Below are 16,777 nucleotides of genomic sequence, written 5' to 3'. Positions count from 1 at the left end.
TGTAAAGACACTAAAACAGGTGGCTAGCCAGTCAATTATGAGGATGAGTGAGTGAACTCACAGCCTACAAAGATCCATTCTATTGGCCCACCGCTGCCCTGAGTTCTGCTAATTGGACGTCACTATTGGCCCAAGACCACAGATTTGAAAACCTGGCCAAATCTGGCAGGCATCTCTAAGCCAAAATCATCTCACATTTGGTTCTCCAGTGCCAAAACGCAGCCAAATGTGCCATTACATCATAACTAATACTTAATAGCTTGTATTAAGAATTGAAATCAGGAGTTTTACGATAAAATCATCTGGCAGTGAGTCAAAGAGTTCAAGACAAGACAAGAATGAGAATGACACAGAATTTAAAAATTAAGGAAAGAATATAAGAAAAATAAAACAATTAAATGAAAAATAAAGTAAATTTTGTCATTTAACCATAGTTTATCAGTCGGGTAGAATAGGTGTGGAATTAATGTTTTAAAGATTTCAGCGTTTCGAGCTGTTCATAGGTCCAGCAGCATACTGTTCCAGCAGCTTCTAACATACATGCTAAAAAATGTGAATAGATACTATACTGAAGGAACAACATGCAATGCTTTTGAAAGAAATTTAAGAATGAATTTAAAAGAAAATTTGGAAAATTATGGGATTGCAGTGCAGGGGTGGACAGATGTCATGCTTCCTCGCCTTCTGGGCCTTCATAGACTTCTGAATCTGTCATAGCTTTATAGCTTTATAGTATGAAAAACTATTCTGTTTTTCATACATTTTCAGTGTAATCCATAGCTGTCAAATGTTGTGGGTCTTGCAATATTTGCAATGTTATTAGGATTAACATGATCCAAACTGCTGAGTTGGAGAGTACTTTGCTGGATAACTGACACAAATTTGGGACACAAAACTGCATTTTGCCTTAAGAATGACTGATAGTGCTTTGATGGTCAGTGAAAAATATTTTTCACTTTTGCTTTTTTTAATGTTACTTACAAACATCACTCTATCCTTCGTGGGTTCAGTTAATTGGCTTTAACTCATGCCAGGAAACTTTGATGTGTTGTTCTTCTCTTATTATCTCTCTTGCACTTTTAATGTTGTTTCTTACTGTAACAGAGCTCTGAGCAGCTGTCAGTAATGGCAAATATGTTGTTAGGATTGCAAGCCTAAGACAGCCAAAGATGCTCTTTGATCTGATGCTTGAGTACAGATGGTCTGTTTGTATATCTGCATAAATAGATTTATCATTCACTTTGTCCAGATAAACATTAGTTATTATCCAGGACTAAAGCTTTGCAATGAGTTTTAGGCTAGTATGAAAAATTGCAATGGACTTATGTCTCAGTGATTACCCCCCCCCCCCCCCCCCCCCCCCAAAAAAAAAAAAAAGACAGACTTTCGACTATATATCCTTGGGATCAGTGAAACTGTGGGGGCTAAATCAACAATAGTTTTTATTGTTTTTGCTCACACTTGTAGGCTTTCAAGAGCTTGTCGTCCTTGCTTAAGATGCGTGTAGCCAAAGAACAAGGGTCAGCCAAAGACCAAATTCTGGTCTTTTTCCACTCTATTCACGCAGTGCTTCTGTGCTTGAACCAAACCAGGAGTGAAAATTAAAAATTAATATAAAAGTGAGAGCCACATTTTCTTGCTGTTTGTGTTAGTGCAAAACTCTCTTTAGGAGTTAAAAAGCTACTGCTGGGAATCACTGAAGAGATGCAGTTTCAGTTTTGCACCTCTAAGATGAGGACACAGATATTTTTATGGCTGGTCTTATTGCATATGCAATTCTCACATTATTCTTGTTGACACAAAATTAACTCAGAATTCAGATTTTTATCTCAGAATTCTCACCCAGTTCTAGACTTTACCTCAGGTAAAGGTAAACCTCATTTTCACTTTCTTGTTGGAATTACATCTCTTAGAATTCTAACTGTCTCATCAGAAGACTAACTTTTGCCTCAGAATTCTATCTTTTCAGAATTGTCATGTTATTCTTGGAATATTGACACAAAAAATTATCTTTTTTTCTCAGAATTCTTACCCGGATCTCAGAATCCTTGGATTATTGGCACATAGAATTCTGACTTTTACCTCAAAATTCTGATTTTTATATCAGATTACTCACTTTGTCCTCAGAATTCTATTCTGGGCTTTTCCTCAGAATTTTCACTTCCTTCTCAGAATGCTGCCTCTTAGAATTCTGATTGTCTTATTAGAATACTAATTTTTGTCTGAAAATTCTCATGTTATATTTGGAGTAATAATACACAGAATTCTCCCTGTTATGTCAAGATTCATATTTTCATCTCAGAAATCTCACCTGGTTCTTAAAATTCTGGACGTTCTTCGAATGATCACTTTCTTGTCAGGATGTTCCCTCTTAGAATTCTGACTGTCTCATCAGATTGTTTAGTTTCATCTCAAAATTACATGCATTACTGGTAATTTGATAAAACAGAGCAAACTGGACATGAAGCAGCAGAGGAAGAGGCAAGAATCCCAATGCAAGATGCAAGTCAGATGTGTGTTGCATTTGTCATTATAGGGAGTAGGAGGGGTTTTTTTTTCTGTACAGTTAGCCAGTTGTTTAGTGATGACGAATGAACCTTGCGGCTGGGTCCAAACTACACTGGGTTCTTTAAGGCTGTTTTCTTTTCAACATGTTTTAATGCTTTTTATCTTGTTCTATTTAATCTGAACAAGCCCATAAAAATAGTCAGTAGTCACTGTCAGCCTCTCTGGGTTTTTATTACCACTATTCATCTGCAGCACGTTTTAAAGGTCAATTTTAAACCTTAGGATGTAACTACATCCAAGTGGCTCAGCTTTTGGCAGCCACCAAATACTTGATCAGGTCAGAAAATAATCACTCTGAGGCTAACAAAGATTTGAATGGGTACATGAAGTGGAGAATCAGGAATTTTTCATAGCAATTAATCCAAACCATTGCAACAGTATATTAATAACTAACCTCATATTAGGGCTGCTCAATTAATCGAATTTTAATCACGATTACGATCTGAGCTTTCAACGATCATTAAAAATGACTGAGCCGATTATTAGCCCCTCCCTAATTTATCCGCGACACCTTAAAGGCCGGTCCGTGAAAATATTGTCGGGCATAAACCGGTCCGTGGCGCAAAAAAGGTTGGAGACCGCTGATTAAGAGGACCCGAGGGAAGCTCGGAAAGCTAAGCAGAAGTTATTTGGAGAGTGACTGCCGTTGGTTGAAAAGAGAGTTTAAAAAAAAAAACTTCAGTGGTGTTGCACACTATTTTATATTATTTTTTTTAAAGTCATTGTTAACCCTTTAAAGCCGGTCAGAGCAGCACGCTCCGTTTTGCGTAACTATTTTTAAATCCCTGTAGAACCTGAACCGTGTAAGCTAGCGCAATAATTTGTTTTGCATATGAAACCGGAGGAGTTGTACTTACATCTGATGCCATCAGCTTGTCCTCGGTCACGGTTTCGTTCCACATATAGCTTTGCAAAAATTGCATAAAAAGCGCTTGCAGGAACAAAAACATAATATTCCAGAAACACGCTTTGCCGTTCCTATCAGCTGTTCGTAACACTTCCCACAGTGAAATGATGCACATGCTGTTTTCTTTGCAAATTTGCATCATAGGATTGTTTTTTGTTTTTCCTGCAGTATATAAAAATTGCTGTATCTCCAAAATAAAACTATGAAGACACTCAAAATAAATTTCCTGTGGTGGGAAACTATTTTTTGCAACTTTATTGTATTTAAAGTTTTGAGGGATAAGCCTCTTAAATTTCTCCAAGTAGAAATATATGTAAACAAAACAAAAGCGATTTTCAATTTTTTTTGTAGTTTATTGCACTTTTTTGCAATTTATGTAATTACTATGGACTTAATGCATACATATTATTAAAATATGGGCTATAACAGTTGTATTGATGTATAGCAACTTGAAATGCTCCCACAAATGGCACTACAGCATGTAAAAAAAAATAATATAAGCTCTGGTGGACTTGGTTCTATAGTAGGTCTTAAAGGGTTAAATAAATATCGTCAAATAATCGTGATTATCATTTTTGCCATAATCGAGCAGCCCTACCTCATATTGTGGATGAATTACCCCTCTACAAACTTCTAACTCTGTTAAACTTCATAAACCCTGTTGTCATGGATGTCTGGATGCTAAACTGTATTGTTACACCTGATAGAGCAGCCACACTGATCATTTTATTCAAGATGAAAGAATTTAGACAGTTTTTAACTCTCTGTAATACTGCAGTGTTTGTTTGACTTGACCTGAAGAGGAGTTTGGACGTGGAAACGGCTGACGACATCAGATCAGACATCAATCTGACATGGCATTGGGGGGGCAGTGCAGACGTTTATGTATGTGCAATGGCAACTTAATTAATACATGTATGGGTCAGGACCTCACTGTAAATAATCTCCCTCTACACATCAGGTAAACTATTACATGTAGATTTCAGGTTTTTAGGGTGGCATAGTTTGCAATCCAACCTCTGGATAAATCGTGTGCTCTGAGAATAACTGTTTCAGCCTACAAGGACACAGTCCTTGTCAAATTCTTTGATCGAGACGATATCAACTTCCTCTTACTTGCTCTAATTATCCACTGCCCTGTATCTGGAGAGAACTACAACCTGTGCTTATGAACCCTCGTTAGGGTCTGGTCCTTTTTAGACCTGCTAATTTTGTTGTAGAATGCTAGTCATTATTGACGTTAAGCCCAATCAACACCCATGCAGAGAAAATTTCCAAACAATAAATCAATCAAGTCTTGATAAAATTATTGAGAATCTAAGCTCTGCCACCTGCTGCTTGGATATCTTACCAACAGGTTTTCTTAAAAGGGTCCTCCCAGCCATCAGGGAGGATCTGATCCAAATAACGCATCCCTCCTATCAGGTGTTTTTCCCAAAGCCTTAAAACAGCAGTTATCAAACCAATATTAAAGAAGAAGAACCTAGACAGTACGCTAATGCAAAACTACAGACCAATTTCCAATCTCTCATTTATCTGTAAAATTATTGAAAAAGCTGTTTTCCAGCGGTTAAACAGCTTTCTCACAATGAACAACCGCTTTGATATTTATCAATCTGGTTTTTGTAGGCACCACGGCACCGAGACAGCCCTTGTCAAAGTGTTCAATGACATCCGTATAAATACTGACCGTGGTAAATCCACAGTATTGGTACTATTGGACCTTAGTGCGACGTTTGACACTGTTGATCGTGATATATTACTGGAACGTCGAGAGAACTGGGTCGGACTCTCTGGTACGGCACTCGATTGGTTCAAATCCTACCTTAAGAACAGGAACTTCTATGTGTCAATTAGCCAATTCTCATCACAAAATATAGAAATCACATGCGGGGTCCCCCAGGGCTCCATCCTAGGGCCCCTCTTATTTAGCATTAACATGCTCCCATTAAGCCAGATTATAACCACCAATAATACTAACTACCACAATTATGCAGATAATACTCAATTTTATATCTCAATGTCACCAAGTGATGTTGAACCTATCCAAACTCTTAATAAATGCATGGAGCAAATTAACAACTGGATGTCTCATAATTTTCTTCAACTGAACAAAAACAAAGCTGAAGTACTTATCTTTGGACCCAAAAAAGATCGACTAAATATCAGTAATCAGCTTAAACTGGTCCAACTAGAGACTGCTGACTGGGCCAGAAATCTAGGTGTAATAATGGATCCAGACTTGAACCTCCAGGGCCACATAAAAGTAATAACAAGGTCAGCCTTTTATCACCTGAGGAACATTTCTAGGATTAAAGGACTGACCTAGAAAATCTCGTCCGTGTATTTATCTGCAGTCGCCTTGATTACTGTAACAGTATCTTCACAGGTTTACCTAAAAAATCAATCAGACAACATGCAGCTGATCCAGAATGCTGCTGCTCGTGTTCTCACTAGAACCAAGAAAACAGAGCACATTACCCCAGTTCTAAAGTCATTACTGGTCAGGTCCTCCAGCTCTAGTTTACTGACTGTCCCTAGAACCAGAACTAAACATGGAGAAGCAGCTTTTAGTTTCTATGCTCCTCACATCTGGAACACACTATCGGGAGAATGCAAAGCTGCAGAGACACTGAAGTCTTTTAAGTCTAAAATTAAAACTTACTTATTTAGACTTGCTTATGAGTAACTGATCTTATTATGGATTTTTACTTGCTTGTTGATTATTGTTTTATTGTAAATGCTTTCTTGTAAATGTTTTTTTGTATTTTAACCTTTAAAGTGATGTATGTTCTTTTTTCTGTGTTTTAATTTTAATCATGTAAAGCACCTTGAATTGCCTTGTGCTGAAAGTGTGCTATACAAATAAAATTGCCTTGCCTTCATGATTTAGCTGTGTCTTTGTTTATTAATGAACACATTGTTAATAATTGACCTCCAGAACTTTCTATTTCTGCCTGCATATTTTTGTGATACTTATCCCCGTCAAGTATACTTGGATCCAACGGATTTTAAAAATGGTCCCTGATTGGAGTCAGCGCTAGCCACTTGGATAGAAGTTAATTGTCTTTTAAATTTAAGGTATTTTTCCCTCTAGATGTAACTGATAATGTATTTGTATGAGAACGCAATGTTTAGGAGGCAGCGCTAGCATGCTGACATGCAGATGCATATTCATGTTTCTCCCACTGAACAGCAAAGTGTGACTTTCTTGCTTGTTGCTGGCCTCTTGGACTCTGCTCTGATCTACTTTGTGCCTTTGGCAAAGAGTTGAACATAGTACAGTAACGTGCTTATCTGGCTGTGACATGGGTTTTCCATATCTGGCCAGCCAGGAATCTACATGGACATGACTGGCTGTGTCTTTGGTGTGTACAGTCTCTCTGGGCTGCACCTTAACTCCTGTTCCTCACTGACACTTAAAGAGGCCATCTGTAAGATTTAGCCAAGCTGGGGGAGGACCCGCCAGGCTCCTGATTAAAGCGATGAGCTGTAAAATTGAAAGGGAAGGGGGGTTGACAGCTGGCTCCTGCCTGCTACACTGAGCTTCATCTTGTCTGCTGGGAGACGAACCTTCCTGGCCTACCTGCTCCCCCTGTCACTGTAAATGGGTTTGTTTATGTCTACATTGTCAAGACTGCTATATGGTAGACTGCTAGAATTCCTCGCTTCAGTTCTGCTCCTTGCATACTATTGATCCATCATAATTAGTCGACTGTCGAGTCGTTATAACACTGACAGCTTTTATTGTTTGGATACTCTTTGTAATTGTGGTTTTCACTGTCATTTTAAGTGAGAGACGTTTGCTAAAATCTTTGGACTGTGTGTGTGGGAAGGGTACGTCAAACCTGTAAATGTGAAAGTTAGCATTTTGTGGTTCAGTCTTTACACAGGCGTCTCTACATGTAAGCAGCTGGGATTTAAAGCAAATTATAAAATTGTTATAATTCAATGTTTAATATGCATTTAAATGTTGAATATTTGCAAGCATAAACTATATTTAATTCATTTAAATGTTAAAAGCATTGTATTGCAGAAATGCTGAATGCAAATTATACCTTCTCAGCCTTTAAAGCGTCAGTGTGTCATGAAAATCTATTGAAACTGTAAACCAGGATTTGAAAGCAAATGTGGTGATGGCAGTTTTTAACTGCTGTCAACTGTGTGCTCAGTGGAAATGCATGAGTGAAGACTTGGTATGATAATGTGATGACTGAGATGGCAATTTGCAAAGCAGGCCTACTCATATGAGCAAAGCGTCACAAAATAGAAGTCAGAATATCTTTTCTTCCTGAATGACAAAATCTTCTCTACTGCTATCAGTCAACATTTGCATTAGATCATTAAACTTGTTTTCTAATGTAGCTGGCCTTTTCCCTTAAAAATAAATTCAGTCTACAAAAAACACAAAACAAAAAAGATGTTGAATGGTTGTCACACTCGAATCCCCTCATTTAATTTGAGAAAATTTCAAGAATCAAACTGATCTTTAGCTACAAACTAGCTAAGGTGAAAAAATGCTAAATACTTAATAATTAATAGTGTTTATATTCAGAGCAGTTTTCCTGCTACAGTGGAAGGAGCACGCTAAGTATACTGTCTCATAAATTATTTTATTAACATATTTTTAAAGTGCATAGAAATTTTATGTTGTGAAAAATCTTTTTAAATTTGAGAAAACCACAGCTTAGGTTATGTTTTTGTGAAAAGTAACTTGTGTGTAAAAAGTCTGTGACGATCTTTCTTGACATGTCAAAATACAGTAATATTTGATTACGTAGCGTCCTAACTTTTAGGGAAAAGTTTAGCTAAAAGGCTAAAGGGAAGAAAGAGACCAGGCCTCCAACCTGACAGAAGAAAGTCGAAAGACTGTCAGGTAAGAAAGTAAGTAATGAAGACTGGAGATTAAGAGAACAAACTAAAAGAGTTGAAGCAAAATGTCATAACAACTTACATTTCATGATTTCATGATTATTGTAGCTGTAGCTACCGAATATGTGTTCCATGCCTGCTATATTAAAGCTAAAACTGTGCCTGCTGCTTAACATGCAAGCTGAAGCATGTCCACTGTTACTGCTTTGGAGAAAGTGTTCATCACTGAAGATAAACTACTGTTAACTCTCATTCTCATTTGCAGTCAAACTCATTTGCACAAGAAAAAGTGTCTGCTTTGGTTTGTTTGCTGTTTGTATTGAGTGGCACTCATTACGACAATTTGCTGGTATTGATCATAGCTATGAGGAGCGCGAACGTGACTTACTACAGCTGCTTTCTTTATGAGTTAGGATTTTACTTGTCTGTCAAGTGAAGGAAAGAAAAACATGAAATCTAACGGTATCTTCACATCTTAAAAACAGTGCTGTATCTGCATAGATTTGAAGTGGTGATCTAATGACTGAATCTGTTCAGGGAGCCTGCATATCGAACCGGAGGGGTGCGGGTAGCTCTCTCTTAACAGGGCTGTGATGGTGAGGAGGCTAAGTGCGAGTTCAGGGAGGCCACTGTCACCCTGGGGAGGTTTAAAAGCCATGTGCTGAGACAACCATGCGCTCCTCCCCACTGGGCTGTCTGTCAGCTGACTACAACTGGGAATGTGGAACCATGGCAATCTCACATTCAGATTTATCACTGTGATTATCTTCTTTTTGGGTTTCTTACCTGTATTCAGATATACTAAGCAAAATATTACAGCCAGCCCTGCCTAATGTGGTGTTGGTCCTCGGTATTATGTCCGTAAAAAGCATCAAAACACAGATATCTGATGCCAAAGTAAAGTAAAGCTGCTTTCGGCTGCTCCTTCATTCACGAGTCATGTCATCACCATTCCACTACGCTCTGAAGCCGCACCAAAGACCAGTCAGGGAGTCCTTTGAGAAGTCCTTTAAGTTAAGGTAATATATGGGCTTGTTTTAGCTTGAGAGGTCAGTGAAGCTGGCCACTAAGGGATTTAGCTATTGTTTTGACTTGCAATGTTGGCCTTGAAATGATGAAAGGATACATTTTTTACTAACAGAATATTGAACGTGGAACATTGGAGCAGAGGAATATAATATGTGATACTTAATTCACAATTTTAATGCTCCGTTTTTAAACAACATAGCTTAACTATTTGACCACCAAGATAGATTTACATAGCTAGTAATTAACTTTAAGGAAGTGCATCCTAATGCCACACCAGGAGAGTTTCAAGCTGACTTTTAAGGGAGATAACAATGAAAAGCATGTGACTGAAATGTGAACATATCAGCAGGCACATTGAGAATATGCCTAGTATTAGTTCAGGGAGACCAGAAATTTAAGAAATTCTCAGAACCAACCCTTCTACACATCCCGATAGCAGATAGGACTAGGTGTTGAAGCTGTTTTAGTGTGCCTCAGATATTGTATTTCTACAAGCTGCTTTGCAACCCACCCCTTCTTGCTGTTGTTACTGTGTTGCTGCTGCTTCATGTTTTGTTCTAAAAAGAAAGGGGGTCTGTCATTTATCTTTGGTGGCACAAAGCTGTGCCACTAAAGGCAGGGCAGCTGTGGCTACAACTGTAGCTGCCTTCACCAGTGTATGAATGTGAGAGTGAATGAATAGTGGAATTGTAAAGCGCTTTGAGGGGTCCCGAAAAAGCGCTATATAAATGCAATCCATTATTATTATTATTATTATTATTAAAGGTGAATGACTGCAGACAGAATATGAATCTTCTTTTGACTATAGTGAACCTCATTAGACATATACATTTAGGTTTATTTCTATAAACAACAAATACAAAAACTACAAGCAAGGACAAAGCCAGATGCTGCACACTAAGATGTGAACACACAACAGCTTTCTTCAAATTTGACACTGTTTGCTTTTCCAGGTGGAATTCAGTGTCTAAAGTGTGAAGAGCAGTGTGCCTGACTCTGCCGAATAAAAATGATTTGGATCCTGGCAGTGTCCCATTTTGATGTTTTTGATTTTTATTACAGGTTCAGACTTGCTAATTCTACAATAAGCTATAGCTGCTAGTAGCTTAGTGTCTCTAAACCCAGTGTTGTTTAGAGTTCCAATAATTTTACATACAATAAAATGTACTGCTGCTTCAAACAGTATAAAGCTGCAAATAACTCAGTGTTTGAAATCTACCAACAATGTTAATGTGTTAATGATAAAACAGAGAGTTCAGTCCTTTTTGCAAATGCAGCATTTAAAATGTTAGTAGGTCAGTGACTATATCCCCACGCTAACAGTGCTAATATGTGAAATCCTTGATGTACGATAGCAATAAGAGTCTATTGAAGAGTTTAAGGCGTGCTGACATGTTCTTGACTTTTTTGTAACTGGTCATGTTTTTTCACTTAGGTTTTCTCCCCTTCGGTACAGCTGTTATTTAAGGATAAAATAGACTATGATTTAAACTTACATGAATAAGTTTAAATCACAATTACTATGAGACCGAGATTAGAAATTATTATAGTTATATTTATTCAAACTATGAACTTGTAGGGAAGAGCGCTACCCGAATGCAAGTGGATATGCCAAGGGAAAATCTTGATCTTTGCTGGTTCTCCTTTATCTTTCTGTCTTTAAGGGAACATAAAGTTCTTTTATATCACAGACGCACACACACATCTATGCAAAGTTTGCTGTCTAAGCATGCGTATGAAGCTGTGGATGAAGCCTGCTGGCATCAACAGATTATTATTATTTTTTTTTTTGCCAGACAGAACTGCCAAAGCAGTTTCAGAGATATTTCAAAGTGTAAAGGTGTTACTTTGTGTTTCACCATGTGTGATTAGCTCACTTAATATGTTGCTTGCGCTTTTGCCAAGTGTGCACGGAGGAGGCAGACGGCACATCGCATGTGAAAAGAGTTGACACAAGCTCATGATTTCTTTCCATTTCATTTTATTCCTTCAGATGTTGGGAGAGCAGTTCACGCCCCAGCACACATCACAGAAAAAGTGGTACAGCTGTTCAGGAGTAAAAGTGAGTTTACCTTCTTGGCCTCCATCCAGCAGAAGTCCTCCACGTCAGGAGTCATATTCTCCATCCACGAGTCAGAACACAGGTAATCCAGCTGTAATCCTCTTCATTTTGGCCCATGGCTGCTTTTCTGTATAACTTTTCTTCCATGGAGTACAGAGCGTGCTCGTTTTAAATTAAACCTAGACTGGATTTATCATCTTACTCTTAGCTGTTTGCAGAAGGCTGTTGATGAATAAATTAAAGAGCAGTGTACTATTACAGCATTACCAGTGTAAGCCAGAGCATGATGGCAGGCCAGTCACTGGAATAATAGAGCCCTTCAACCAGTACACTATGGGCAGAAAGATAACGTTCCGTGTTCAGTGTTCATAAGATCACTGTGAGGTATAAAGAAATAGAAAAATGCAAAAAAATCACCAAACCCCTTCTTTCACACAATGCTGTATAAACAACCATATACAAACGTGGAACATATGGCCTTGTAATTGAGCTGCTGTGAACTACCAGTATGGGAAAAAGCTGATTGTTTTTCTTGACAAAATGTGGGAATATTTCTAATGGCTTCTTAGTTGTTAATGAATTCCTGGCAGTGGATTGTAAGGTTTGTCCCTGAAGCCGATGTAAGATATCAGTGAGTGGCAGCAGTGAGATCACCCTGTGGCCCCCAGAGAAGCTATGAGTTGTTTGTAAAGGGCAGGCGACAATGATTTTCCTCCTGTGCTCTAAAGGTAAAAGCCTTAAAGTTCTGTAAAACATGTCGTCCAAGTGAGCATGTGAGGTAGAAATTATCATTTCTTGCTGAGGATCAATACGAGGGCAAAATTGCACACAATGGGAGAGTGAAGTTGAGCTGGTCCTCTAAAACAAGGGAAACAAGACATACAGTTGCTGAAAAGTTTTAATAGATGTACAGCGCTATGCAAAGGTCTTGAGCCGTGTCCCGTTTCTTTATATTTTGCTAGGAAAATTGACTGGTACTTATAAAGTGGCTTTCTTTTTAGTTTTAAGCTCTAGTGAAAGTCTCATTTACCCAGTTCTAATCTTTTCAAAAAAGCAGTGTATGTGTGATCCTCAAGATATTTGGTAAAAAAAACTTAGGATCAGTATCTTGCCTAGAGAAATTATGACATGAGCTGGGGATTCATCCTGCAACTGGTAGACGACCCACTCTTCCAGATGATCCACAGCTGTCCCACATTGATGTAGTGATTTTTGTAAAAATATGCATAAACATACATGAAAATACAGTATACAGGGGAAAACAGAAGTTGTACAGTCCTAACACCTTTATTCTTTCACACTGCCTGCACTCTCTTTGGTTGAGCTTTACTTTAATTTCCTTAAATAGGAATTGTCTGGAATAGTTCTCCAGGCTTCTTGAAGGATATTTAAAGTTCTTCTTTGGATGTTGTCTGCCTTTTGTTCTTTTCTGTCTTAGTATCCCCCAGTATCCCACACTGCTTCAATAATTGTGAGGTCCAAGCATTTAAGTTCTATCTTTAATGGTTACAACATTAAATGTTTCATTCATGTTAACCCAAGATATTGCATCCATTCAATGAATTCCTTTCCATATAGGCAACATGATCTTAAATTGGCTGATGAGATAAGCTTTGGTTTAAAGTTTTTATGCATGGAAGTAAAGAATGAGTTCTTCAGGACATCTTTTTTGAGTACTCAGCCTAAGTATATTGCAGTGTATGTCAGTGCCCGTGTACTTATTTCTTCAAGCACGTAGTACTGTATATGATCCACACTTGAAGAGAAATGCGCTGCCCCCTACTGTGCTTTAAAGGTGACCCTTAGAGTTCCTTTTTAGTCCCTCTTCTTCTCTCTCTTTCTCACTTTTTTTCTCACATTACCTTCAGGCATAATTGCTGCACAGTGGGTTGGCCGAACAACAGCAAGCAAAGCTAAATGGGGCCAGATGACTGTACTGCCCCCCTCCTTCAGGCACAATGACATGCTCTATGCAACATATGTAGCCCTGAGGAGTGCTGGGACTAAGCAAATGTTGCATTAAAGGCCCTCAGCCACACTCAAACACACCCAGTTAGATATACTAATTGCTAAGCCACTTATAGTGTATATTGCTCTAAAAATGTTCAGGATAGGGCTGTCCCACCAAGAACTAATGTTGTAACTGCATTTACACTTATGTGTTGTTTACAGTCTTCCAACCAAAACACTAAAGTACATAATTGATTATTGGCATCAAAAGTTGCCAGTTGGTCTGTATTCCCAAACCTCTATTTCAATACTAGCTTTCACTGTTCCTTCCACATCCATTTCAACTTATTCATGACTTTTTTACTATTCCATGTCTTCTAGTGCTGTGTTTAAGGTTTAGTTGGATTTAGTCAAAACCTACTTTAAGTCAGATGTGTTTCATTGTCCATTACCTCTATGTCTTTGTCGGGTTTTGAATTGTCTGTTCACAGTGAGATCCATGAACACACTTTATTACGCAGTAATGAAGATACTGCTTCTGGACAGAAACAGATCAGGCAGGCATTATACAGATTTCTTAAAAATTTCAGTTCAATTCAGTTTTATTTAGTGCCAAGTCATAACAGTAGTTGCTTAAAGTGTGTTATATTGAATAGCACCTTAGGTACAGTACCTGCAGTGTTAGAAAGAGCTCCAGCAGAACCAGGAAGGCGGCAGCTATCTGCCGGTTGGGAGTTAAGGGGAAAACAGATGAGAGAAGAGACCATAGGGAGACAGGACAAAACATGAACTATGGGAGAAATTTAATGCCATACAGTAGTAGTGTATAAACATGCGTGGAGTGAAAGGATGGGAGTGGAACAGAAGTGCTCAATGCATCATGGGAAGGCCCCCAGCAGCCTAAGCATATAACAGTAAAACTAAGAGATGCTTAGGGGTCCCTTGATCCAGCCCTAACTATAAGCTTTATCAAAAAAGAAGGTTTTGAGCCTAATATTAAAAGTAGAGAGGGTGTATTTTTCCTGAATCCAATCTGGGAGCTGGTTCCACAGAAGAGGTGCCTCCCATTCTACTTTTAAGTACCCTAGGAACCTCAAGTAAGTCTGAGAACAAAGAGCTCTACTAGGATGATATGATACTATCGTGTCTGTAAAATAAGATGGGTCCTGATTACTTAAGACCTTGTATGTTAGAAAAAGGATGTTACATTTGATTCTGGATAAAATAGGGAACCAATGAAGAGAGAGACCAATATGGGAGAGTTAAGCTCTGTTTCTAGTCCCTGTCAGCACTCTGAATGCAGCATATTCCACTGTTCCAAAAAACACTAATGTTAAAATATCTTACTGTATATTTTACAGTTTTGTACTGTCTTTCTAGAATATCATTAAATGTACATAAGTAGACTGTGATTTTACATGTCAAAGGTAAGATAACATAACATCACTGTAAATATAGTAAAACACAATTTACTTGTTTTTTAAATATATTTTTTTGTACATATGCATATTTAGATTGTAAAAATACATTCAGAAATGTATCATAATTTCACGAATATTTGTCTGTTATGTGAGAGAATGATCTGTTAAATTCAAATGTAATACTATGGAAAAATATATAAAATGATCGAAAATTAATGAGAATAATCAATAATTAAAGGAGTATTTGAATTATAATTTTGCTGAAAATTTCATGTCATCTTGGTCTGATTCAATAATTCAGAGGTAACAAGTGAAAATATAATTAATAGTAATAAAAACTAAAAAAAACATATAAAACATTGCACGGCCACGCTGTGCTAATTATATATTTAAAAAAATAAATGTAGAGGTAGGAATTGCAATTAATATAAATCTCAAAGTATTCACAACATTCTTGAACAGAAATAGGCCTCTGCACCTGGGGTGAGGGTGTGGCCATGAAAACAATGTGACATGCCATTGGATCTTGGGACACATAATAACATGACGCTAAGCATCGGCCAATGAATGTGAACTAACAACCACAAGGTCGTGGGTATGGCTGTACTGTAGGAAAAAATCCTAATATAAAAGTATTTTACTGTGCATTTTACAGTTTTGTTCTGTTCTTCTAGAATATCATTAAAGTTACGTAAATAGACTGTGATTTCACATTTCAAATGTAAATTAACGTTAAATCACTGTAATGTAATGAAACATAATTGCCATGATTATTAAATATGCATATTTAGATTGTTAAAATACATTCACAAATGTATCATGATTTCACAAATACCTGTCCGTTATTTAAAAGATCGAACTGTTGAATTCAAATGTAATGCTATGGAAAAGTATATAACATGATTCCTATAAGCTTGTCTTACATCACATAAGTATTATTATCATTGCAATTTAGGGCGATCGTGGCTCAAGAGTTGACAGTTTGCCTTGTGATCAGAAGATTGCTGTTCGAGCCCCGGCTTGGACACTCTCGGTATTGTGTCCGTGGTTAAGACTCTTCGCCTACTGGTGATGGCCAGAGGGGCCGATGGTGCGATACGCAGCCTCGCCTCTGTCAGTCTGTCCCAGGGCATGCAATCCATTATTATTTAAACCAACTGTTAACTGTATATTTCTGTACATTTACGTATTATGATTCATATTGCCACATTCATTGACCTTGTTTATAGGTAATTTCATTGTTTGATCACGTTAAAATGTTCCTAATTTAATGTCTAAAAGCACTTGGAAAAGGCAGAATCCCATGTAAAATTAGCGCAACAAACTCTATTGTCATTACTGAAAATGACTGTATTTTCATGAGAAAGTTATTTTCTGTTATTTTACGGTAGTATTTTGGCGCCCAAGCTGCCGGAATATTACTGTTTTTTTAAGATTTGTTTTTTTTCCCTATTTATAGGTAATTTCATTGTTTAATCACATTAACATGTTCCTAATTTAATGTTTAAAATCACTTGAAAGGGCAAGATCCCATGTAAAATTAGCGCAACAAACTGTATTGTCATTACTGGAAATAACCGTATTTTTATGAGGGAGTTATTTTCTGTTATTTTACGGTAGTGTTTTGGCGCCCCAGCTGCCGGAATATTACCGTTTTGTTTTTTTTTAACATGTTTTTTGTAACAGTGTAGGTCAACTGAAGGCTTTTCAGAATACCTTACTGTGATTGTAGAGTGACTTTTCAGCATCCTAGAGAGATTTTGTAGTTTTGGCAATTTTGCACAGATGAAAGAACACAGTCGTACATATTTGTTTCATTTGCATGTTGAAGGGCATATCCTGGTCAAAAATGACTCCAAGGAAGACGAGGTAATGCCATTCAGAGAAAGTGCCTGGTTAAACACCATGTTTCTGAGGTTTTTAGGGACTTAAAGTACAATAACTCCAGTTTTGTCCAAATTTAAAAGA

The 16,777-nt window shown here is 37.6% G+C and overlaps 1 protein-coding gene across 1 annotated transcript in view; it reads left to right on the top strand.

The window, feature by feature from the left end:
• LOC146640102 (protein kinase C-binding protein NELL1-like) overlaps nucleotides 1–16,777 on the top strand; it is a 313,384-nt gene that overhangs the window by 36,733 nt on the left and 259,874 nt on the right. The window contains exon 3 of the mRNA XM_085350021.1: nucleotides 11,370–11,520. Coding sequence (XP_085206147.1) covers nucleotides 11,370–11,520 — 151 coding nt within the window. The remainder of the gene's footprint in view (nucleotides 1–11,369; nucleotides 11,521–16,777) is intronic.

Source organism: Diplotaxodon limnothrissa, linkage group LG1 (genome assembly GCF_057381915.1).
Source record: "Diplotaxodon limnothrissa isolate DT_005_m linkage group LG1, D_limnothrissa_male_GT1.1, whole genome shotgun sequence".
In the NCBI taxonomy this organism is placed as follows: Eukaryota; Metazoa; Chordata; class Actinopteri; order Cichliformes; family Cichlidae; genus Diplotaxodon; species Diplotaxodon limnothrissa.
Note: the sequence above shows the minus strand (reverse complement) of the source record. Positions and strands in the feature narration are given on the sequence as shown.